The 24,006-nt window shown below is 47.2% G+C and overlaps 1 protein-coding gene across 1 annotated transcript in view; it reads right to left on the reverse strand.

Annotated features, from left to right (window-relative positions):
• Positions 1-6,056: 6,056 nt before the first annotated feature.
• DENND6A (DENN domain containing 6A) overlaps positions 6,057-24,006 on the reverse strand; it is a 57,859-nt gene continuing 39,909 nt past the window's right edge. The window contains exons 12-20 of the mRNA XM_007499962.3: positions 21,045-21,139; positions 14,488-14,553; positions 14,345-14,409; positions 12,716-12,805; positions 10,357-10,410; positions 10,134-10,243; positions 9,837-9,939; positions 8,889-8,963; positions 6,057-8,148 (exon numbers count right to left, since the gene is read on the reverse strand). Coding sequence (XP_007500024.1) covers positions 8,017-8,148; positions 8,889-8,963; positions 9,837-9,939; positions 10,134-10,243; positions 10,357-10,410; positions 12,716-12,805; positions 14,345-14,409; positions 14,488-14,553; positions 21,045-21,139 — 790 coding nt within the window. The 3' untranslated portion in view covers positions 6,057-8,016. The remainder of the gene's footprint in view (positions 8,149-8,888; positions 8,964-9,836; positions 9,940-10,133; positions 10,244-10,356; positions 10,411-12,715; positions 12,806-14,344; positions 14,410-14,487; positions 14,554-21,044; positions 21,140-24,006) is intronic.

Here is a 24,006-nt window from a genome sequence, read left to right on the forward strand (position 1 = left end):
CGAACCCTGTGTGAAACCGAGCCTCAGGCCGGGTTTTCTTATTGCAGCCTGGCGCTCAGAGGCCAATGAGGTGTATTGTACAGATGAGGAAACTGAGGCCCATAAGGGCGGGGTATGTCAAGTGACTGAGGATCCCACAGTTAGAGCAGGAAGGGGTCTGCTCAGAGGCCAGTGAAGTCTATTGGCAAAGGGTGACATTAAGGGTCACATGACAGGATCATGAAACTGGTAGGAACCTCTGGAGCCAATTCAGTTAGGACGCTTGCGCTATGGGAGAGAGGGGGGAGGGCTGAGGAGGGAAAGGAGAAAGTGACGGAGGATTCCGCCTCGCCGCCCACCCCACGCTGAACCTAGGCCGATGGGGTGCTCCAGCAGTCTAGTGCGGCCTCCTCCACGTCCCCTTTCCGCTCCGAGGCATCATGGGAATTGACGTATTTTCTAAGGCGCAGCCATTGATTGTGGTGTTACTATGTACTGGAGCCATGCCTCACTACGGTCCCGCCCTGTCACGTGACAAGCAGCCTGGGCTAGGGGGAGCTGTCCCTCCTGCCAGAAGTGGGGCTAGAGTCAAAGTTCGCGCGAGAGCCCAGGCAAGTTTCTCGCGTTCTTCCGGCGGACGACACTCAGGCCATGCAGTTCCTAGCTGGTCAGACCCTGAGCATCCAGAAAATCGATCCCTGGGCCTATGTCCTTGCCACTCTCCCAGAACGAAGGGGAAGAAGTGAACTAGAGCAGGAAGGGGTCATGACCCCATCTTTGGACAAAAGAGGAAACTGAGGTCCTTGGGGCAGGTAGGGGTGTCAAGTGACTGAGGATCCCAGAGCTAGAGCAGGAAGGGGCTAGCCCAGAAGCTAATGAGGTCTATTGGACAGAAGAGTAAACTGAGGCACAAGAGAGTTAAAAGTATTAGATTTGGACCCCATCATCCAATTTTTATTTACAAATGATGACCCCGAGTCACATAAGTAGTAAGGGAAATGCTATTTGAACCCCAGGCCTCTGCCTCCAGAGCTGCTGTGATTTTATTGCAAGCTAGTTCTCATCTGAGAATGGAAAAGTTGGTATCCATGAACACTTCTACCCCCTGGGCTTGGCTCCCACTAAAGATGGGGGGGGGGGGGGGAACCAAACTGAACTGCTTACTGGCTCTCCCAATATGGATTTGAAACCCAGCTCTGCCATCAGGTGACTGGCAAAGTCCCTTAGCCTCTTTGAGTGGGAGTCAGTTTTCTCACTTGTAAAATGAGGGAGTTGGATTAAATGACATCTAAGATCCTTTCTTGCTTATCCACACTCAGGTTCTGCCTTCCTTCAGTACCAGATTTTGAAAGCAAAGCTGCAGTAATCAGAAGCCTCATTTGAGCAGACCTAGCCTCTTTTGCTGCAATAGGGCAATATTACTGAAAACTTTGCAAAGGCTACACGGGACTAAAAACGTGTCCCAATTCTCTAGTGTAGGCATTAAACTGGGCATGTAAGGAACAGGACAGGAATTGATTTTAAAGAGTGTATATGTGTGTATATTTAGGGCACAGAGAGAAGTGGAAAAGAGGAAAATGGTTTGTTTGGGGCCTTGGAAGTTGAAAGTATTTGTTTTTAATGTATTTTCCTAATTTTATTCTGAGTTTCCATTATAAGTAAATTGTCCCTTTTTACCACTAAAATGTTATATCGCAAGATCAACATTAATGATTATAGAGAAAATTTTCAGAGAATATTTAAAGCAAATGATTTTTTATAATCAGACATTTAAGTACAATGGGAACCTGTATTCTACCTTTTTCAATCAATTGTGTGATGATAAAAGTATTGTCTAGCTCGGAATATTGAATGATTGACTGAAGCAGTACCTTCTAATGTCCTCATCAGGAATGTCTTCCAAGGATGTATGGATTATTCAAACAACATTTTTACATATTTTGCAAAGTGCTCTGGTGCCCTTTTTTTGTTGTTTTAACTCGGTCCCTGAGAGACTACCACTATTAATTAAAAAAAAAAAGAAAGCCAAGTTTTGGTGCTGTTTTCCTATGCCATTGGTATAGACCAGCTAGATGACAGTGGATATAGTGCTGGGCCTGGAGTCAGTTCAAATATGGCTTTACTAGCTGTTATTGCTTGGTATCTTTCACTTAAAATCAATCCTTCAGTGATTTCAAAATTGTTCACCTTCAGTCTGGCCCTCTGAAGGATACATTTGGGTCTGAGTCAGCTGCTTTACCCATCTTCCTTTTCTTCAATGCCAATTCCACTTTCACATTTAAGACTGTAAAAGTTTAACAAGTCTTGACACCTTTTCTCCATTGCTCTCCTAGTTTCAGTTTAATGCCTTCAGGGTGGCTTTGCTTTATCAAGAGTATCATCTTGTTCCTGAAGGGTAAGACTTTATAGCATTCAAGCTATTTCCTGCTAGTGTGACCCTGGAAAAACTCCTAAGTTCTCTATATTCATTCTCCTCTGGACTTTCATTAGGAAGATCTGAATTTAAAACAAACATTAGCTATGTGCCTCAAACATAGCTATGTGACTTGGATGGATCACTTACTTGGCAGCCTCAGTTAAGTCATTGGAGAAAATAGCAAGCCAGCATTTGTGTGTGTCTGTGTATATGCAGCAAAACACTGATATTCTTCTCCAACATATCAATAATGACTTATATTATTCAGGAAATGAGAGACTGGAAAAGGAGAGGGGCCAGCCATGGACCTAGAGCAAGAAATAAATGTGCCATGTAGAAGGTCTTCAGGAACCCTGAAATTTTAACTCTATGGTTTTTTTAATGGAGGTTTTATGAAAGATAAGCAAGAATTTCACAGGATGACATATTGGGGGGCTGCTGTCTGCACTGCCAAACAGTGTGCCCATATCAATGAAATAGTGAATGTGATTCAAAAGAGCAAGCATTTCTCAAAGAATGTGTTCAAAGCATTATGCTAGGCAACTAGTCTAATCGTTGGCATATATGGTTGAAAACAAAAATCTGGCTTTAATAAATTTCACAAGTTACATAGTAAAATATGCAGGGGCATAAGAAGCAAGTTCTAAAACTCCTAAGAACCTAAGAGATTGGCTACTGTGAAAATCTGAAGTTATTACTTACAAAGCAACTGTTTAACAAAAGTTGGAAGCCAAGAGGGCTTGATCAGAAGGAAGAAAAGAATCTGATTGTGGGAATCACATTTTTATGTGGACATTATATCTAGACAGAAAAAGTTAGTAGCAGGAGACTTGAACCTAGTTTGTCCTATTTAATGACTCTATGCTGCTTCTTTTGTCTTAAAATGTAAACATCTTCAGCAAAGTTTATTTCAGCCTTGTTAAACTGACACAATACCCTGCCACACCAGTGGCACTAAATAGATTATTCTATGCCATTCACCACTAACATCTATGACTTAAGAACTAAGAGTTCTGTTTCTTTATCTGATTTTATTGATGGGGCAGTGTGGTCCACTGGGAAAAGGACTGGTTTTGGAGTCAGAGTCCCCATGTTAAAATTTCAGCTCTGTATAACACTCACTTCAAAGGTTCCCTTTACCTTCTGTCTTAAAATCTATACTATCAGTTCCAAGGCAGAAGAGTGGTTAAGAGATAGGCAATTGGGGTTAAGTGACTTGCCCAGGATCACATAGCTAAGAAGTATCTGAGGCCAGATTTGAACATAGGTCCTCCCAACTCCAGGCCTGGTACCCTATCCATTTTGCTATCTAACTGTACCAGCCTCCCCCTCCACTTTTGAATTTATTTTTAGTTTTTACTGGAGAGTTTCTTGATGTCATTTGCAGCAGTCTGGTGAAATCTAGGGACTCTTTCAGTGTTTTTAATGCATAAATATTATTCATAGCATTAAAAAGGAAACCAATTTTAAATGCAATTATTAAAATTATAGAAAAAAACAACTTCCCAGACCTCAGGTTAAGAATCCTGGCACTAGATTGCCTCTGAGGTGTCTTCTAGAGGGAAAAAGGGAACATGGCCACTGCTGATACTGCCTAGAAAATTGACAACTAGTCTTTCTGATGTGGCAAGGCCTACAGTGGGAATTTAGAGAATGGACAAACTTCCAGTGGCCTCAAATTAGAGTTAGCAAGGGAAATGATCCCCACACTCTACCAGCTATGCCTTGGAATCCAGGCTTCAGAGAAGACCCAGAGAACCCACTTGAAAGCAGCTTATTAGAATTTTTAAGATAGTCTCTATTAATTTCTACTTTTTATATTTAAGAGAAAAATGAGTTTTTTGGTAGGAGACCCCTTGCTGGGCAGGTCTGCAACTGTTGACCCCCTGCTGTTCAAACTATCAGCTGGTGACAGAAAGATGTAGCTGAGTATGCTTTGCAAGTTGCAGACGGTTGGCAAGGGCTTTTTGTCTCTGGGTTCCCTGGGGAGAGGAGTATGTGACTCATTCTCTGGAACTTTGAGGAGACTGAAAAACAGATTTAAGGCCTTAGTAGCCTTATTATTAATAATTTGGGTAGATCGTGATTATATTATTAGATAGAAAGCAGCGAGGACCCAGGCCTAGCTAGCAGATAGATGTAGGGTTTTTTAGAAAAATGTAGTTAGAATTGGGATCTGGGGTATAGTTACAAGCTATTGTAAGATTATTTTCACTTTCCTCCTTCCTATTTCCTATCCATATTTCCTAATAATAAACTGAGCGTTTTGTGTTTAATAAACTGCGCACTAGCTTTTGATCAAACGCCTCCCCCCTAAAATTTAACCCTTCACAAAATGAATCTGAAGAGTATTGATTCTTTGATACCAGTTTCTTTCTTGAGAGACATGATCAAATAACTGAAAAATGGTATAAAGAAATTCGAGAATTAATATTGTGTAAAAAATAGACACTTGATGCTACATGCATGTACTGGCTCTTCAATAGGTCACTGAATCTACACTCTCAGTGGTGTTTACTTCTCTAGGATCACTTTTACTTACTCCACTAATTAATTTTTGCAGCAAAATCCAATGAATCATTTATTCCACAAATGCCAAGCAGCTCATGAAGCAACCAAAGCAGATACTTACCCCATTATACACCCAAGAAAGCTGTGTGTGAGAGATGAAGTAACTGGACCCATTACCACAAAGGCAATAAGTTTCAGAGGTGGAATTAAATCTCCTGACACCAAGTCCACTGGTCTGTCCACTCCACCACACTTGCCTCCCATAAGATCACTGAATTAAAAGGGCTTTGGGAATCCATTGGATCCACTGGTCACCAGGTAGGACTGTTTGGCAGCCAAGCACCTGTTTTACCTGGTATCACCTACATAATTACAATATAAACTCTTAGGGAAGGGGCTGGTAAGTACACAATAAATAATTGTTGAATAAATGATAAATTGGAATTGGTTATAAAATCTAAGGAAAAAGGAGAAGAAAGCACAATTTAATGCTCAGCATGATTTTTCTCCCTCCTGATATAGTACTAAATCCATCCAGTTCTATTCTAGTGACTCATCATAGCCTAAAAGTGATCCTGGTTTTCTCAAAGGCAATTCCAGGGGTGCAGCCCAAGACCTGCCAGATCTTACCATGAAGGCCCAGTGAAGGTCATAGGTCAGTTGTCCAAAGAATCACTAGGCTGGCTGCTTCAGGGTGATGCATTTCTCAACATAGAGGGGCTACAATCTTAATTATGAGAGGTGGGACCCGTATAGTTGGAGTTATAGATCCGAAGTATGGAAGATGCCTACTCACCTAAAACAGTGGGTGGTGCTGGGCCTAGAAGGTCTCAGTTCAAATCTGGCCTCAGATACTTTGTGGCTTTGTGACCCTGAATGAGTCACTTAAAGTTTGCCTCAGTTTCCTCAAATGTAAAATGGAATAATAAATCCTACCTTCCAAGGTTATGGTGAGGACCAACTTGCCTATTTGTGAAGTATTTAGCATGACTTCTTCATGCAGGAGGCATAGATAAATGCTTGTGCCCTTCTCTGTCCCCTTGGAAGGATCAAATGAATTTATATTCATAAAGTGTTTAGTGGAGTGCCTGGTGCTTAAAGAAAGTTTGTTTTTTTCTTAGTCCAAAATGACACACAATATCGCAAAACCTTTTAAACATACAAGACTTTAATCGGCCACTCGCAGACCATGACCACAAATTCCTCCTCCTTCTCAGAACCTCTGTTCATTTCCTCAGTCAGTAGAAGGCACAGAACATTCCAGAGCAACCAGAAAGCCAAGACTCCTTCAGATGCTGGTGATGGTGGCCACAGGATGTGAGGGGGTTCTTTAAACAATGATCTCTCAGACAGGAGAATCATTGAAAAATGAAAAGCTTCCAATCAATCTCAATTCCTAATCATTTGAGGGTCCTCCTACAAACTCATAATTCTTAGTCAAGCAGTAAGCTATGGAACGTGATATGGTTGTCGATCAGTATTATGCTGCGGGTAAATACAGTATGGAATCTATGTAAAGAAACTAATGCCATACTGATGGGCATTCTTAATTTTGCTACTCCTTAACTGTGCAAAACAAAGTATCATATAGTGGCATAATTTTAAAGACATTCATGATACAACACTATTAGATTTCAGCTTCTGGTCACAAATTGTATATAAATGGTACGAATATTAAAATACATCTTTTTTAAAAATATACAACGGTGACCATTTGTACCTAAATAATGCTTCTCAGAAATATATGAAATCCTTTATAATACAAAAGTAATTGCCCCTTTCCCCTAAGGAGAACTGTAGGCTAACAAAATACCTCACCTGATCCAAGGCAAACTCTTCATTTAAAATAGGATAATAAGAGCATATTTTCCTAACTGAGGTATGATCCAAGAGACCGTGTCTGTGAGAAAAAGGGTAATGTTGTCAGATTCTCCTGGGGAAGAAGCACCCTAAGAGACATAACTAGCAGAGAACAACTACTGTCGCTTTCTACAGCCTCTTCAAATTTGGTTTTCTGGAGGATCGTGGGATATTGAGCTATTTACACACATCCTCATGTGCCTATGATCTTGGAGTGGCTTTTGCAGGGACCGATTTTAAAATACAAAGCACAGAAGTGTTATTTTAGCAGCCCCCCCTCTTCGGTTTCCTGGCATGGTAAACAAAGGATTCCAGGTCTGGCAACAATAGAAAAAACTCTCAGTGAGGATGCTGGTTTGTTTGTTTTTAAAGACAAAAATAATGACACTGTTAGATCACTACAGAGACTAACATAAAAGGCCTGTGAATGCTCTTTTCCTAAGAATATTTTAGTTTAAAAATACTTTCTCTGTGAGGTTTGTATGTCAATTAGGAGAGATGGCTTTGAGGATAAGCACCCAAGCTAGTTCATCTTTAAGGGTAAAAGGTAACATTTCTCCTCCCTAATCCATGATTAGTTCTAGATACCTTTCCATCTTTGGAGAAATTGGCAAAATTTTAAAATAGAGAAAAAAAGGAATGAAAAAGTACAGGGCAATAAAAACATTGCTACCAAGAAATGTTCTGGGAAGGCGGCATCCACAATTTGTAGTTAATGATTACTCAGTAAACTACTTGGAAAGGGCGAGTCAAGACCAGCAGCTCAGTTTTGTGAAAATGTAGGAAAAAGGAAGGCACTAATTGCGCATTAATTAGTTATAACTCTACAAGGACAGCTCAAGACTTTTTCCTTCCTTTAAAAATAACATATAGCCAGTGTGAGCATGACATTGTTTCTCCCTGAGTTTTCCCATGTTTTGACATGACTGGACCCAGCAGCACCAGTGTCCAAAGGCTGCAATGCCAGCACCGCAGTCTGGGCTCATGCTGTGTGCCAGCTTTGGCCTCCCAGGCCTCCCTCAAGAGCACTTGTTCTTAAGCACAATGACCAACCCAGGAAGGCCATTCCACCACATGCAGATTTCCATACTTAGAAATAATGCAACTGTTAGTCTCATTAAAAAAAAGGCACCCGCTATCCTCTGGGCTCCTCCGCCATTTTGCTGGATTTCCTTGGGGCATCTTCTTGTTGTGTTTGGGGGCTTCCCATTCCACCATTCTTCTCATCTGGGAAACACGGGAGGCAGCCCTCACTCTGTGCCAGTTTTGAGCAGTATGCTCTGCAGGTCTTCTGGCAGTGCTAAAATAATTGCATCTATGTGCGTCTGTAACTTTTCCACAGTGCCAGGTTTCACAGGTAGGTGCTCTTGATGAGCCTGTAACTATATAAGAAATGTGTAATATAGTCTCTACTTCAACCCAATAACATTTATTAAGCACTTACTATGTGCTAAGCCCTGGGCATACAATTAATAACAAGTAAGACAGTCCTTGCCTGCCCTCATGGAGCTGATGATCTAAAGTGATTTTAAAGGATTAATTACATAATTTGGAGCAAGACTTTATATCTTCTTTTAAAGACTTTTTAACTGTCTGACACAGAAAATTTTAAACTCAGTGCCTGACCCTGGCACTTTACAGCAATTTATAGTGTCCTTCACTGGGCATTTTGATGAGTGGCATCTCTGATGCACAGACCCCAATGCAATAATAACCTTCATAGATAAGGTTTGTTGGTTTTGTTTTTTTTTTAATCTTAGAATCAAGACTGTGTATCAGTTCCAAGGCAGAAGAGAGGAAAGGACTAAGCAATGGGGTTTCAGTGACTTGCCCAGGGTCACTAGGGAAGTCTCCGAGGACAGATTTGAATCTAGGACCTCCTATCTCTAGGCCTGACTTCACTGCCCCCTCGCCATAGATAAGTGTGAGTTCTGATGACCCATGTTTTGGGAAGCCCACCCTGGCTTCTTTATTTCTCATCTCGAGATCACAGCCATGTATCCTCAGTAGCTTGCTGCATGGAGTGTACAAAACATCCACACTCAAGGCCTAGGATGAGGAGCAACACTTTGGTGAAATCCTCGCACAAGTCAATCCGGGTTTAGTTGTCCCATCTACATACCAGTTTACTCTTCAGCTTCAATACAAGGTCAACGGTCTCTACTTCAGTGTGTTTCTGGATCCAGAGAAGCAAATCCTATAAAAACATAACAAAGCCAAGTGAAGACAGTTGTGCAAGTCTTTTCATACTTTTACATGCTGGTGGTTTACATTAAAATGAGAAAGTCTCTTTGCTAGAGGAGGTAAACAATCCTCCAGGAACACGTCATGAAATCAGGAGTATGACCATCTTCAAGTCTCTCCTTGCTGGCAGTTCCAGTGACCATGAACCTCAGATAATGATTCCAATTCATGAGAGCCATTAGCTCCTTCTTAGCCACTGAGTACAACCCATCACCCAGGACCCTTTAGACTCGGTGCTGGCAGGGACCTCGGAGAGCGCCTAGACGACATCCAGCCCTTTCCGTAGAGGAGGGAGCTAAGGCTCACAGAGATGAAGTGGCCTGACCAAGGCCTTGCACAGTTAGTGCAGAGCTGTGCTTACTAGAACCTAAGGACTGATTCTTACGCCACCGGTTAAACCACGCCAACACTGCTGCTGCCTTCTCAAAAGTAATGCTTCCTGGAAGTCCTTGATTGTGGTTTCCCTCAACTTAGTTTCCAACTCAAAAGTCACCATTAGTGTCCACTGCTCTGTTAAAGCTACTTCTAAATGAACCTAAGTGAAACTTTTATATTAAAAAAAGTTTTACTTAGAACACTTTAATGAAATTTCACTGAATGAAAAAATTCAAAAAGCTAATGATCTGAAATGAATTGATAAGCATGATCTAATTTCTATTCATATCAAATGTGGAATTTGCAGAATGGAAGTCCATATTTTGCACTTCTTTATATGGAGTAGGGCTTCAAAAAAATCTATCTGAGGATAGATTTCCACCTAAAAATAGACCTTTTCACTTTCTTTAAAAGGATTTATGTAAAAAAAGAAGTTAAACTGTTTTCAAACCTCTTCACAAAGAGCTTCTAAATGTAGTGCTTCCAGTTTCTGGGTCATCTCCTTCTTTCGAGTCCTGAACCAGCCATCAAAGTTTGGAGATTTCAGAAAATGTCTTAAGAGAGAGAGAGAGGGAGGAGGGGAAAAAGCAGTCAAGCAAACATGAATTCTGACTCCATATTTCTCCCTATCAGTGTCTTTCCTAAATACAGTTCAGTGAACTGTGCAAAGGAATGGGACCCAACATTCTGGCAATCTGAGCCTTGAACTTGTGGCGAACCTGCATGTGTGCAGAAAAAATCAGCTGACCTGTACAGTCCTCTCCAATCGCCCTTCAATCTGGAGGTCAGCTGAGGTCCGGCTTTCTCCAGTGTTTTCATAAATTCTTCTGGAAGAAACTGTCTCAACTGTGGTGGGCTCTAACAAAAACGACACAGACTGTTAAAGCACTGGAAAGTAATATGTTTGTGGAATTCAATTCATAGGCTGGGAATCAGTGAAATAAATTGGAACTTTGTGAAAATATGCATACCTTCCATGGAGAAATGCTCTTTTGCAGAGGCATTAAGCTTGCTACATATCTTTCCTAAAACCAGAAGTAAGACAGGTTAATAGAAGGATTATGGGCCCTTTTCTGCATTCTTGCCCTCAGGGCTGATTCATTTGCCACAGGCTTCTATAACGTTTTCATATCAAACTTCTAAATAGATCTGGACAGAGTGAAGCAAACAGAACTAAGAAAACAATATCCACAATGACTAAAACAATGTAAGCAGAAAGATGCCAAATGCCATCTAATGATAATGATCCAGCTCGTCCTTGAGGGAAATATGAGAAAATCAACTTCTTTCAGAAGTTTTAGAGCATAGTGTATGTGTATCATCAGACTCAATACGTCAGTTAGTTTGGCTGAAGTGCTTTCTTTAATTACTCTCAAGATTGCATTTTTATCACAAAGGATGATTTGCTGGGCGGGAGAGAAGGATATATTCAGAAACAAAGGTGATACAGAATAAAAGCAACAATGAAAATGTAAAATTTAGTATGTCTGCTTAAACTAAGAAGATGAAAAGGTTAAACATGAGCCTGCACCAGCTCTCTCTGATCATCCCTGTGCGATCTACAAGGGATTCCCCACCGTCTATTCTTACCTACGTAATTAAAGAGCTCGATGAACCTGTTTTCCTATTGCCAAAACCAATCCAAATTAAATTCAACGTATGGGAGAAACCCAATAGAAGAATGTGGCCTGCTTACACCAATCAGAGAACGCAAAGGTCTTCTCAATGACTGAATTTCCTTTGCTACTTCCCATGATCCTGCTTTGTCTGTACCCCTACCCTCCATCAGAAATAACGGTTGACGAAATCTAGCATGACTTTAATAGAGGAAGCCTCCAACTCCCAAAGGTCCTCCCAGTTAGAGGTGACTCTTATTACAGAACAGCCATCCTTGTCTCTGAGCTGTCCTGGAACTGAAATGGCCCCTATCAGGTCATTAGAAGCCAGTATACCAGAATGGCACCCTCTCCTCTTTGCCATAAATACATAAATCTCCAATGCCACAACACATCTGTTTGAACCTCAATGAGATAGATTTGTTTTGGGGGCAGGGGAAGAAGGTGTCAGTCTCAAAACAAAACGTTAAAACAGGATGAGGCCAAACAGGCTCCTCAATGCTGACTGTACTGGTCTGAACAAGGAATGCCCCTTGTCTACCCAAAACTCAGCTTTTATAACTCTGCTGGGTATTTAAGACGCAGTCTAAGCCTCCACCATCTCCCATCCACAGGAGCCACAGTTGACAAAACTACCCCACTGGCCCCTTCACCCAGCTGTGCCCCTCTATGGGCTGCTGCTGGTGAAGCAAAGGAGACGGCTTGCAAGCCCTCGCTGCCCTTCCTTGCTGGCATTCCAGGCACGTCTCATCAATGCTCCCCCTGGCTGGCCATCCCTGAACCTAGAGATGATCCGAGCCACGGATGGGGAGCTCAAGCCGTCACCCTCATCTGTCTAGGCTCGGGGCCTTTCCTGGGGCTCGGATCCCCACTTCCTGAAAGGTGAACCAGGACTTTGCTCCCATTTAGGGAAGCTGCTCAATGACACAAAACAGACAAGGAAGTGTGAGGAAGACTCGGGTGAGGGATTCTGCAACAGCCCAGCACCCCATGTCTGCTTGCCATTTGCCACCTCCCTACTTTCACAGAGAACCTCTAGTGTTGTGACACCTTCATGTCATGTGAGTGAGTAATTAGTAACCGAGTTGGCGCCACATCTTCATGAAACTGAAGCTTATTTACTTGGGGGGGGGGGCCATTTCCCCCAACTCGGTCAAATGGTTTTTATTCGTGTGGTCCTTTTAATTTTAACTCGGGTGGTAAAACTGCCTTTGGGTAGGTTTTCCTTTTGAGGAGAGATTATTTGAACTCTAATGCTTATCATCTAACCAATATGACAAACAGAATGTTCGCAAGGCAAGACGGGGATGGCATCCCCATTAGGCAAAGGAAAAGCACTGGGCCCAGCATGCGGGCAGACAGAAGAGCAAAGCGTGCAGGGGAGGAGCTGGAAGTGTCTGCGAGAGCTACTGCGGGCGCCGTGTTTGCTCCAGGAAAGCAGAGACACACCGTGGGTGGCTACGGGAGCTGCCCGCCGGACGGAGGCAGAGAGCAGCACGGACCATCTCGGTGGGGCCTTTTCTGCCTCGTCCTGGGGTACCTCCACCACGGGCCAGTGCATGTTGTAGGCACTCACTGGAAGGCTGAATTAAAGCCAACAGTCTACGAAAGGGAGTCCAGGAGGTGACAGGATCATTCTTTATTCTAGACAAAAATAACGGTTTGGTTTGGGGAGAGGAGCAGAGTTGCAGCCAAGAAGTTCTTGTTAACTTACCAATGGAATGATGAAGCTCTGAGTCAATTCCAGGAAATAACGCCGAAGAATTACGCTTTGGGCCTCAGAAGGGCGCTTCTGCTGTACTCCCTGAAAGAGAAAACTGCAGCTGTAATCAATCTTCAATTACTTGGCGAGACGTCCTTAAAGAAGAAGGTGCTGATTCTAGAAAAACAGGCATTTGGGTTGATCACAAAACTCTAGCATGAAAGCCCTGCAGGGCTCCTGTCCTGTGCCGTGAAGCCTTCCGAAAGTTAATGTCAGGGTTAACTCCGGATTGCTTTTGCTCCCCGAAACCCCCCGACCTTGGGATAAAGATCTCATTCCACACGGAAAAAATGCTTTGCCTCAGTTTACTCCTCCTCCTGGCTCTCCTGGCTCTGTGCCATTGATAAAGGGGCTTCCTGAAAACCGACGTCCTTAGTGAACGAATGAATGAAAAAGGCCGTATTAAATACACACTATGAGCCTGGGGCGTGCTAAGCTCCGGGGTCCAGACAGCCCCTGCCCTCGGGGCGTTCCCTTCCTCAGGGAGACCCAAGACACGGAGAAGGGTTGCCAGCCAGTCACCAAAGGCCTGGCGGTCCTTAGGGTCACGGAGCAGGGCTCGTGGTCTGGGTCGGCACTACCTCCATCGATGATGACAGATAAGGCTAAGCGACTTGCCCAAGATCACACGGCCAGTAAGTGAGTAGCTGACGTCACATTTGAACCCAGGGCTTCCAGGCCAACTCCTGACCTAACTTTTAAACTGTTATGCAGCAATTGAAGGAAAACCATCTTCTCCGAGTCTAGCTTTGCGCCTTTGAATGGCCCATCCCGGAGAGCCGGATTCAGCTTTGCAGACCTGACAAGCTCGGCGCCCTCGGCCGAAGGGCGGTTACTTTCAGTTGTGAGCCCAGCGGCCCCTCCGGATCCGCCCGGAGCCTCGGCACACACAGGCTCCAAGCGGCCCGGTTCTTGGTGGCTGCACAGACACACAGACGGCCGAGCAGGAGGACGTCAGAAATGTTCCCAACAAGAAAGGCCTCCTGGGGAGAGCACGCCAACAAAGGCCGGGCCGAAGCCCGCCCAGGGGGAGGCGGCACCGAGCAGGGCTAAGGGCTGGCGGGGCTCCCTGCCCGGCCAGGGGTCCTGGAGGCAGTCCCGTGGGTAATCCCAGGGGGAGGCGGCACCGAGCAGGGCTAAGGGCTGGCGGGGCTCCCTGCCCGGCCAGGGGTCCTGGAGGCAGTCCCGTGGGTAATCCCAGGGGGAGGCGGCACCGAGCAGGGCTAAGGGCTGGCGGGGCTCCCTGCCCGGCCAGGGGTCCTGGAGGCAGTCCCGTGGGTAATCCCAGGGGGAGGCGAAGGGGGAGAAGCAGGAGCGTGGGCCAGCACAGCTCCAGAGGCGTAAGGGAAAGAGCCGCGGCCAGGTGGGGACCAGGGATGGGCAGGGGTTGGCTTGAACTGTTGTTCCCCCGGCCCGGCTCAGTGTCTGTGGGGACGGGGTCACGAGGGCCACACAAGGCTCGCCCTCACGTGTGGCCTGCCCAGGAAGCTCCGCCGCAGCGGCTCCCTCCGGCCCCCCCCGGCCCCCCCGCCTGTACGTGGCGTTTAACGAATGTTTGGCGGGACGACAATTTCTGATTACCTTCTGCAGCTGCTTTATGATCTCGTCGTCTCTGTTTAAAAACGGCTTATAGGACGTGTAAACTCCTAGAGGGGGAGAAGCAGAGCCATGAGAAAGCGTCCCGCATGCGGCGGCAACACGTAACTACGAACACGCGTCATTACCGGGCTTCGAGTCCAGGGTCTTCAGGTTCTTCAGCTTTTTCACCTTGACCTGCTTGGGAATTTCACCTGCAAAAATCAGAAGGGCTTGAAATGGCTCTGATGCTAGGCAGGATCCACCAAAGCCAACACCAAGAGAAGACGGCCCTTCCAAGGCCCATTATCTATCCCCTCTCCCTTTCTCTCTCTCCCCTGCTGCCAGCCGCCCACGTGGCCAACAGTTACCAGCTGGCAGAAGGGAGTCCCGAGCGCTCTGCTCCAAGGATCTGGGTGAGGAGCCGGCCGGGGTGGCGCTCGTGGTCTGGGGCGCAGAAACAGGCAGGCAGGGCCGGGAGAAAAGGGAAAGGGCTCCCCAGCCTCTGACCAAGGCTGTCTGCGGGCCTCTCCCCCACTTCCTGGGCCCCACGCGTGCCCGTGGTGGCTCTCGCGTGCCTTAGGACAGCCCGGGTGGGCAGTGAGTCATCTCTGACTTGTCAGGCCCGAGGGGGGCGTGTGCACACTCCTGGGCGCAAGGCCGGGCAAGATGGAGATTTTAAGATTCACAGCGAGCAGAGCGTGCCACGTCGTCCTGGCACAGGCCGAGCAGAACAAGGGAGGCGAGCCGAGCCGTGGGCGGCTGACGGAAGAGGGAGGATAAATGGGGGTCAGGAGGGGACGCGGCGATGGAGAGTCAGGGCTGAAAGGCCTCCGGCCTGGAACAGACAACAAAGAACGCTGAGAGAGACCCACAGTAACAGAGACGGCCTCTGTGAGCGCCGAATTACCTGCTGGCGTGCTAAGAGAGCTGGCAGGCGTGATGAAAGCCGCCGGCAGGGCCTGAGCCCAAAGAACCAGCCAGCCTGGCTGCATCAAGGTCAGGCCCTGCCAGGGGGCAGCTGGGTGGCTCAGTGGACGGAGAGCCAGGCCTAGAGACAGGAGGTCCTGGGTTCAAATCCAGCCTCAGACACTCCTGGCTGTGTGCCCTGGGCAAGTCCTTCACCCCCATGGCTTAGCCCTGACCACTCTTCTGCCTTGAAACCAGTACACAGTGTTGCTTCCAAGACGCAAGATCAGGCCCCGCCAGAGCAGCCTTCGTTCCTCTCGGAGAAGGTGGCGAGACTCGAATTGAGAGCCACAGCCCCGCGGACACAGGGCTGAGCCCCGCTTCAAGGCCTGCCTGGTCAGCGTTGGGACTCCGGGTGCCTGAGCAACCCTCTGAGCCTGGGACTACACACTTGGTCACGAGAGAATTCCCACAAAGCCTGCCTGGATCAGGGGCGTCCCGAGGCCACTCCTCGGGACCCCAAGCCGGCTGAACAGCTGAGCGGAAACACGGCTGTGGTGGGGCAGCATCGCTCCGGTGGGAGGGAGCCAGGGCCGCCACGGGCCGCTGCGTAGTATTTCACTGAGGACGCCCACAAAGGCCAAGATGTACGCCGATTCCGTCGGCAGATGACACCAGGCTTGGGGAAATGAGCGCGCACGCCGGGACCCAAAAAGGCCTGGAACACCGGAACCCAGAACCAAATCTAAGGTCGATTAATAGGAAAAAACAAAGTCTTCTCCCAGGATTCACACATCAGCTTCCCCAGTACAAGATGGCTAAAAAGCGGTCTGTGTGAAAAAGCTCAGAGGGCTCTGGAGGACCACAAGCTCCATGGAGGCCACCCGAGGCTGATCCTTGGCCTGGCCCCACGTCTCGGGAAGGTCGGGACGAGCTGGAGGCCACGGAGAGGAGGCCAAGCAGGGGCGTGAAAGGCATCCACAGCATGGAATGGCCGGTGAAGACAGAAAGCAGGGCGAGGCAAACCCAAGCTGTCCAGGCTTCCGTAGATGGAGTCCGGCAGTGAGGGGAGGACGCAGCCCCGTTCTGCCCCCACTGGCAGAGACGGTGCAAAAGCGTGGGGAGTCTCACCCCTCACCGCAGGGAAAGAAGGCGGAGCTGGGCTGTCCCGCCCTCCAGCAGGCCCTCCAGCAGGGCTCGGAGCCGCCAGCACGCCGCGGAGGGGGTGCTTCCTCACCCAGCGGCGGGATGGCCTGGGCAGCCTCAGCGGCCAGAGGTCTCCTTAGTCAAAGCAAACGCTTTACCTCCCCTCGGGGGATCAGGAGACCAGCGGGCCAGAGATAGGAAGTGCTCATTCGCGGTCAGATGAAACGTCTGTCAGGGCGCAGGCGCCCGCGCCACTCCTCGCACGATGAAGCACAGCTAGGCCAGGCGACCCCAGAGCAGCCAGCGCGGCACGCCGTAAGCGCCATAAACGCCAGCCGCTGGTCTATCCTTAGCACACTTACATGGTCTCATGTTCAGCGGTGTGAGCAGTCTGACACACGAAGCCTCACGTGCCATCCCGGGATCAAAAAGCTCCTCTTGGGATCAACCCCAAATGCTGGATTCTGACGACCCGTCTCCAAGGACGCTGCGTTAGGCGCAGCATTAACCGCCAGAGAAGGAGAGTCGGGAATGTCACGGCTCTTCGTCTGTGGGGTTCTTGGTGCCCCCTTTGGGTCTTCTTGAGCGGCGTGCCTTCCTTCTCCAGCTCGGGTCACGGAGGAGCAAACTGGGGCACGGCGGGCTTAAGGGACTTGCGCAGCGTCTCACGCCCGCTCCCCGGCCCTCTGGGCCACCATCCGTGGCAAACAGTGACATCAACGAGCCCGAGGCAGCCGGGTTCTGCGGAGCGGTGCAAAGAATCAGCATCACTCGAACCAAAGGCCACTGGAATCTTTGTCCAATAACCGGTGAAATGATGAATGACTCGAGAAATTAAGCCGAACTGATATTGCCATTTTCTCCAAAAATGAGACCAGAAAGAAGCTACACCAACGGGGAAACGGCTGCAGGTTCTCTTTGGAAAGGCAGATCAAGGAGGAGCTGCCTGGTCTAGTTTCGTGGCTAGGAGGAAGGCAGAGCCACCCAAAGAAGCACACTCAGTCTGTTTATTTTTATAAGTCCTCGCTCAAACCCTTACCTTCTGTCTCAGAATTGAGGCAAGCATCTGCTCCAAGGCAACTTGGAGCAATCGGGGTAGGCAATGGGGCCAAGTGACGTGCCCAGTCACACAATTAGGAAGTGCCTGAGGCCACATTTGAACCCAGGACCTCCTAGGCCTGGAGCGCGATCCACTGTGCTGCCTCACTGTCCCTTACTAGGACTCTGATGGAGTTTGACAAAATCTTTCAAGGCCTGGTGGGCAAAATCCAATTAAGAACGGAATCGCTAGCCAGGAGGAAAATGGTGCTCTTGCCTAGCCCTATTTGCTTTCCTTCTCTTCCCTAGGCTAGGACAACAGAACCGGCAGCGCTAGATTGTACTCAGTTCGATTCGGCAAACATCTTGTTTTCACACTAGGCCAACAGCCAGGAAGCAGAAGTTGCCTGGAAGAGCCCCATCAGACGCCCCGGGGCTGCCACACTCACAAACCGTCCTCTGCCCCAACAAGGGCTCCGCCTACAGCACCACCAAAGCTCCTTCTTGCTCTACAATCTCAAGAGTCTAACGAGCTAAAACAAATCCAACCACGAAGATGAAGAGGTTTCGGCTGCTCTGGAGACTCTTCCCGAGGTCGCAGCGAAATGTCCGTCCTGGAAGAACTGGTACCCTGGAGGTTGCCTGAAAGCGATCCCGGTAGGGGGACCCAAGGGGAAACCTCCCCTTCCTAACTGTCTCCCCCTCAGAGGTCCCAAGGGCCAGCGCACTCCCCGTTAGCCAAACACAACCCCAAAGGCCCCCAGAGGACTGAGCCTGCTCTACTGCACACCGTTAGGCCCGGCCTGCAGCACCATTCGGCCACTGAGCCCACCAAAGCACGGCCACAATTCATTTGAGAGTTGGCCCGAGCGAGGCCCCTGAGGCGACGTGGCGGGACGTGTCCGATGGGGGCTTGAAGCCGGGCCTCCCTCCATTGTACCCCCACACAAGCTCTGGGCCAGAACCTGCCAGCGGCACCCGAGCCTTACAAAGTTCAGTGTTAGATCCCTAAAGGAACAAGGACAAGCCATGGGCTGGGGGAGGGCCCCTTCCCCTGGGGGGAACGCCTTAAAAAAACGAGCCACCCCCAGAAGATGCCGTCTCTTTCTACCAAGATCTACTAGTCCACAAACTCTGGTCCCACGCAGCAATCCTGGTTCTGAAAACGACCAATAAATAGCATGCTTTGTAAGGGCAGCTCATTGACTAGGTTGTGTGTTGATGAGTGTCTTCTTGTGTTAAAACAAGACATAGGAAGACTTTTTTCATAAGAAAAATGCTCTCTTTAGGAAAGGGCCAAATTTCTTATCTGGATCCTTATTTTTTCCTAGTGCAGACATAACTTAAATAAAATGTCTTACCCTGCTAATGACTTCATGATAAAGTTCTATTAATCTGGGTACAGAAATCATGGAGGGAGGCTTTTTTCACTAGAAAAAAAAGAAAATTAACAATAGAAGCCTATATTACAATCACTTAGGTCAGTAAGACAAATGTGCTGAAATCACAAGCCAATATGGGACAATGGGCAGAGGAGAGGAGAGGAGAGGAGCACAGACTGACTTTTTTCTTGACTATGTGTTGCAGAAGAGCCCACCCAGTTGCTGGGTGAGAGGAAGTCTGCTTCCTGGGAGCTCCTTAAATCTATGACATCACAGTTCACTGGAAAGCTGACCACCTCAGCCCAAAGTTGGCGCTCACTCTTGAGGCAGCGTGGTCTCTCGGAATCTGGCCAATAAAAGCAGGCGGGCTGAAAGCTCTAAACTGGTTTCAAGGCCAACAAGATTACCTACTTATATACAGAAAGTAAGAATATTGAAGCAGCTAGGATTTCAGTGAAAGATAAAAGTACAAACTGTTTATATTCATTAAACCGAAGTACTTGTACCAAGTCATCTTGTGACATTTCTATCTAAACTGGTTCAGAGTACCACATGTTTTAGGCTTAACATCCGATTAAATAATAACGATCCAAAAGGAAAAAAATTCCTTTCTCCCCTACAATGTGAAACAAATTAAAATTTATCAATGAGGAACATCCCACATCGTCATTCTTTTGGCATCTACGTATTAATAAAATATCCAAATCCATTGGAAAATTATGAAATGACAACTATCCAACTTAAAATGTATTCAGGTAATTTTGTGGAAAATGTAAATCAGTGCTTCTGCTAGGTCCTGCACTACCCCAAACCGCAGCTACCCACGTAGAGACATGAGATGGTCCTTGCCCTCAAGACACTCACATCTGAAAAGAGAGGGACAATGTATAAAGGGGAGTGATGGCCAGAGACGGGTGCTTGATGGTCTATCCCCAAAGGGCATGACTGCGAGGCTAGGCAAGGCAGGGATGAGGAGAGCTAGAGTAGAACACCATTTTTCCTCTTTTAACCCTTACCTTCTGTCTTAGAACAGATACTAAGCACTGCTTCCAAGGCAGAGAAGTGGTAAGGGTTGGGCAATGAGTGTTAAGTGACTTGTCCAGGGTCACATAGCTAGGAAGTGTCTGAGGCTACATTGAACCCAAGTCCTCCCATCTCCAGGCCTGGTTCTCAATCTACTGAGCCACCTACCTGCCCCTTAGTATAACTCCTATTAATTTTTTAAATGAACATGTTTCCAACACCAGAAAATTCCACTTTTCTAAAAAAATGTTTATTTTGTAATTCAATGTTGCATGATGCTTCCTGAGGCCTTCAGTGCTCTGGAAGGCACTCTGGGGGAGAGGAGGCCTTGTCCCACCCTAAGATGCACAGATGCTATCTAACAACCCCAAGTCGACCCTTGGGGGCTGCATACAGCAAAGATGTCCCCTCTCCATCCTTGAAATGAATCACGCCGACATTTACTCTGAGAACTGGCAGAGTTTGGTGCCCGGCGAGGTCTGAAATGAAGGCATGACAAGAGCAGGGCCCCTGGGCCGAAGCACAAAGAACCCTGCCTCCGCCTCTGCCCCCACAGGTCTCCCACGTTCCCTGAGAGACACAGTCTAGCTCACTCCCCACTCATAAAGCTTCCGGGGCAGCCGATGGGCCGGTCCTTCTCTGAAGTTGAGGGTCTCTCGCCCTCGAGCTCGCACTGATTCTTCTGGGCTCCCAGCACGCCATCCCTTTGGGAACCACCTTGTGGCCACGACGGCCTGCTTGCTAGGCTACCGTGACAACACTCACCCCCTTCGTGCCTGTTCCGCCATGCCTCCAATGGGCTTCTTCCCTCTCTCACCTGCGCTTGGCTGCCTCGGAATCCGCGGGTCGCCTGCAAAGCTTAACTCAAGTGCCGCCACCCCAGGGGCTACTTGGGTTCCTGGCCCAATGCACGGTCTAGCTGTGTGCCCAGAGCAGGACCCGGCATGTAAGAGGCGCTTCACCAACACTGCCGGCGGACACATAAAACAGATCCAGAGCCTGCCCTTTCTTTCTCTTTCTATCCCTCTGTTTCTGCAGACCACGAACACAATTAGTATTAGAGAATCCCACGTAGACCAACAAACACTCATCTCCGATTACACGGCGAGGGCATCAACTCAACAAAGTTTCAATGTCTGAAAGCAGAACGGAGGAGCCCATGATAGCATTGTAAATGCTAAAAACGGAACATAAAAGACATACTTTACCTGCCAGTTTAATATCTCCTATTCGAATGATATGTGGCCAGTGCTGGAGCGTTTTAGCAAAAAAAGGGTTGGTCACTCCTAAAATAACCGAGGGCCTAGATTTGTTAAAAAAGACAAAAGAAAAAACCACAAGAGGTTTAATTAGTACAACAAAGAGACTTGAAGACAACAAAGAAACTATTGAAACTGCTTTATACCAAACTCCTGCAATACATCTTTTTCTTCCCCCAAGTGATACAAATCACTTTTTTTTAAGTTATCCTTAAAAAACAAAGTAACTGCTTTCTAGTAACCAAAAATGAATAGCATCTAGTAGAAGTGTCATTTTTCCTATGGAGTAAATGTCATTTTGATCTCTAAAATGAAAAGAAAAAACTAAAAAGGAAAACGACAACCTGCTATTATTCACAGATACCAATGGAAAAGTATTCTATAAAATATTCAAACTATGCAAGAGAGCTCATCCAAAGAATGATCTTTCCCAAATGAGATTAATAAATGGAACAAAAAGTAGATGAAGACCAATAACACAAGCAATACAGAAAAACCACATCAACCAGAAAAAAATATCTGCCCATTATTAGATAGTGATACTCCCAAAAGGAAGAAGAGTGTTCGTGTGAGACAGAAGAGAGAGCAGAAGGAAGTTTGAAAGATGGAGGACGTGGCTGGAGCTACGATGTTAAAATTAAATTTACAGAAAATGTTCACAGGACAAAAAAATACTATTCAAACAAAAGTCTGCAGTTTCATAAATGATCCCCTTTTAATTCTTTGAGACACTGGAATCTGATGTCTATTGATGTTTATTCATTTCAATCATAAAAAATGTTCATGAGAATGTTTTTCATCACATTCCAAGGACTTTTTCCGACCCTTGCCTTTTCTGCAGCACCTGACACTCTTGCTCATCTTTGCCTACTCCTGGACATTCTTCTCTAAGCTGTTTTGTTCCCTGCTCCCTGCCCGAGAAGTTCTCCCGAAGCTCCTTGACTAGGCCATTGCCAATGCCCTTTCAATGAGGTGTGCCCTGGCGCTCTGTCCTGGGCTTCTTTTCTCTACCTTCTCTCACTGGGCAGCCTCCCCAACTCCCAGGGGTTTGCTGATCATGTCTATGCAGACCTCCAGGCCTGACATCTCTTGGCTCTGGTCTCCTACCACCAACTGTCTACTGGACATTCTGAACTTGACTTCCTGTAGGCATCTCAAATTCAAAATGCCCAAAATAGCATTCATTCTATTATCCCCCATAGAGCCAGCCACCTTCTGAAATTCTCTATAATTACTAAGGGCACAACTTTCCCTTTTTCTTGCTCTTTTTTTTAAACCCTACCTTCTGTCTTAGAATCAATACTAAGCATCAGTACCAAGGCAGAGGAGTGGCACGGTATAGGTAATTGAGGATGAGTGACTTGCTCAGGGTCACACAGCTAGGAAGTATCCTGAGGCCTGACTTGAACTCAGGACCTTCCTTCTCCAGGCCTGGCTCTCTATCCACTGCTCCCCCTACAGGTTTACAACCCTGAAGTGATCCTTGAAATCTCATTCCCACTCACCTCATGAATCCAAGTCAGCTGCCAGCTCTGGCTGTTTCTATCTCTATCATCTCTTGCCTTCCCTTAAGTCACATAGCCAATCCCCTGGTTCTGACCTGTAAAAACACTGATTGGCCTGGCCATGTTGCCTTCTCTCCCTACTCAAACTGCTGGGGCTCCCTATCACCTCTGGGATCCAATCTAAAGCCTTGTGGCAGCTCTTCACTGCCTGGCGCTCCTTCTTACAGCTCATCCCCACTCCGTGCCTGCCATGGCCCAGGCACACTGGCTCCCTGCCATCATCACACAGTCTCTATGGCTCGTCTCTTGAAATCCGTGGTTTTCATCAAGCCCTGCTGCTGTCTCCCCATCGCCAGAGTCAGCCTGTATCTGCCTGGCACGTTTTCTTTGGGCATGTTGTCGCCATCTTTTCAATATAAACTCCTGTAGGGCAGGGATTGTTGGGGATTTTTCTTTGCATCTGCAATGCTTGGCACAGGGCAGGCACGTCTCTCTGTCTCTCTCTCTGTCTCCCTCTATGTCTCTCTCTCTCTCTCTCTCTCTCTCTCTCTCTGTCTCCCTCTATGTCTCTCTCTCGCTCTGTCTCTCTCTCTCTGTCTCTCTCTCTGTCTCTCTCCCTCTCTCTCTCCCTCTCTCTCTGTCTCTCTCTCTTTCTCTCTCTCTCTCTCTGTCTCTTTCTCTCTCTCTGTCTCTCTCTGTCTCTGTCTGTCTCTCTCTCTCTGTCTCTCTCTGTCTCTGTCTGTCTCTCTCTTTCTCTCTCTCTCTCTCTGTCTCTCTCTCTCTCTCTCTCTCTGTCTCTCTCTCGCTCTGTCTCTCTCTCGCTCTGTCTCTCTCTCTGTCTCTCTCTCTGTCTCTCTCTCTCTCTCTCTCTCTCTCTCTGTCTCTCTCCTCTCTCTGTCTCTCTCCTCTCTCTGTCTCTGTCTCTCTCTGTCTCTCTGTCTCTGTCTCTCTCTGTCCCTTTCCCTTTCTCTCTCTCTCTCTCTTTCTCTGTCTCTCTGTCTCTCTCTCTCTCTCTGTCTCTCTCTCTGTCTGTCTCTCTCTCTGTGTGTCTCTCTGTCTCTCTCTCAGTCGTCACTTGTGCCAGGCTCCCTTACTCCTCTCTTAATGGTCCAACGTCTGCTAAATGGTCACTTCTACACCATTTCTTACACGCTGGTAGTCATTGCTGGCAACATCTACCGCCTGATGACTCTCCTCTCTGCTGCCTTTTGGCTTACCCACAATTGAGATGCTTCAGAGACGGCTGCCTTCTCAAATTCACATTCAGAGAACACACCAGAAGCACACCAAGATAAACAAGATATTTGTTTCAGAGAAAAGTTAGGGGCCACCGAAGCACCAGACATTCCCTAAATGCAATCCGAGCCACTCTTCCTGTGGACCCATCCAAGTGCAGTCCATCCAAT

This window comes from Monodelphis domestica, chromosome 7 (genome assembly GCF_027887165.1).
Source record: "Monodelphis domestica isolate mMonDom1 chromosome 7, mMonDom1.pri, whole genome shotgun sequence".
Taxonomy (NCBI): Eukaryota; Metazoa; Chordata; class Mammalia; order Didelphimorphia; family Didelphidae; genus Monodelphis; species Monodelphis domestica.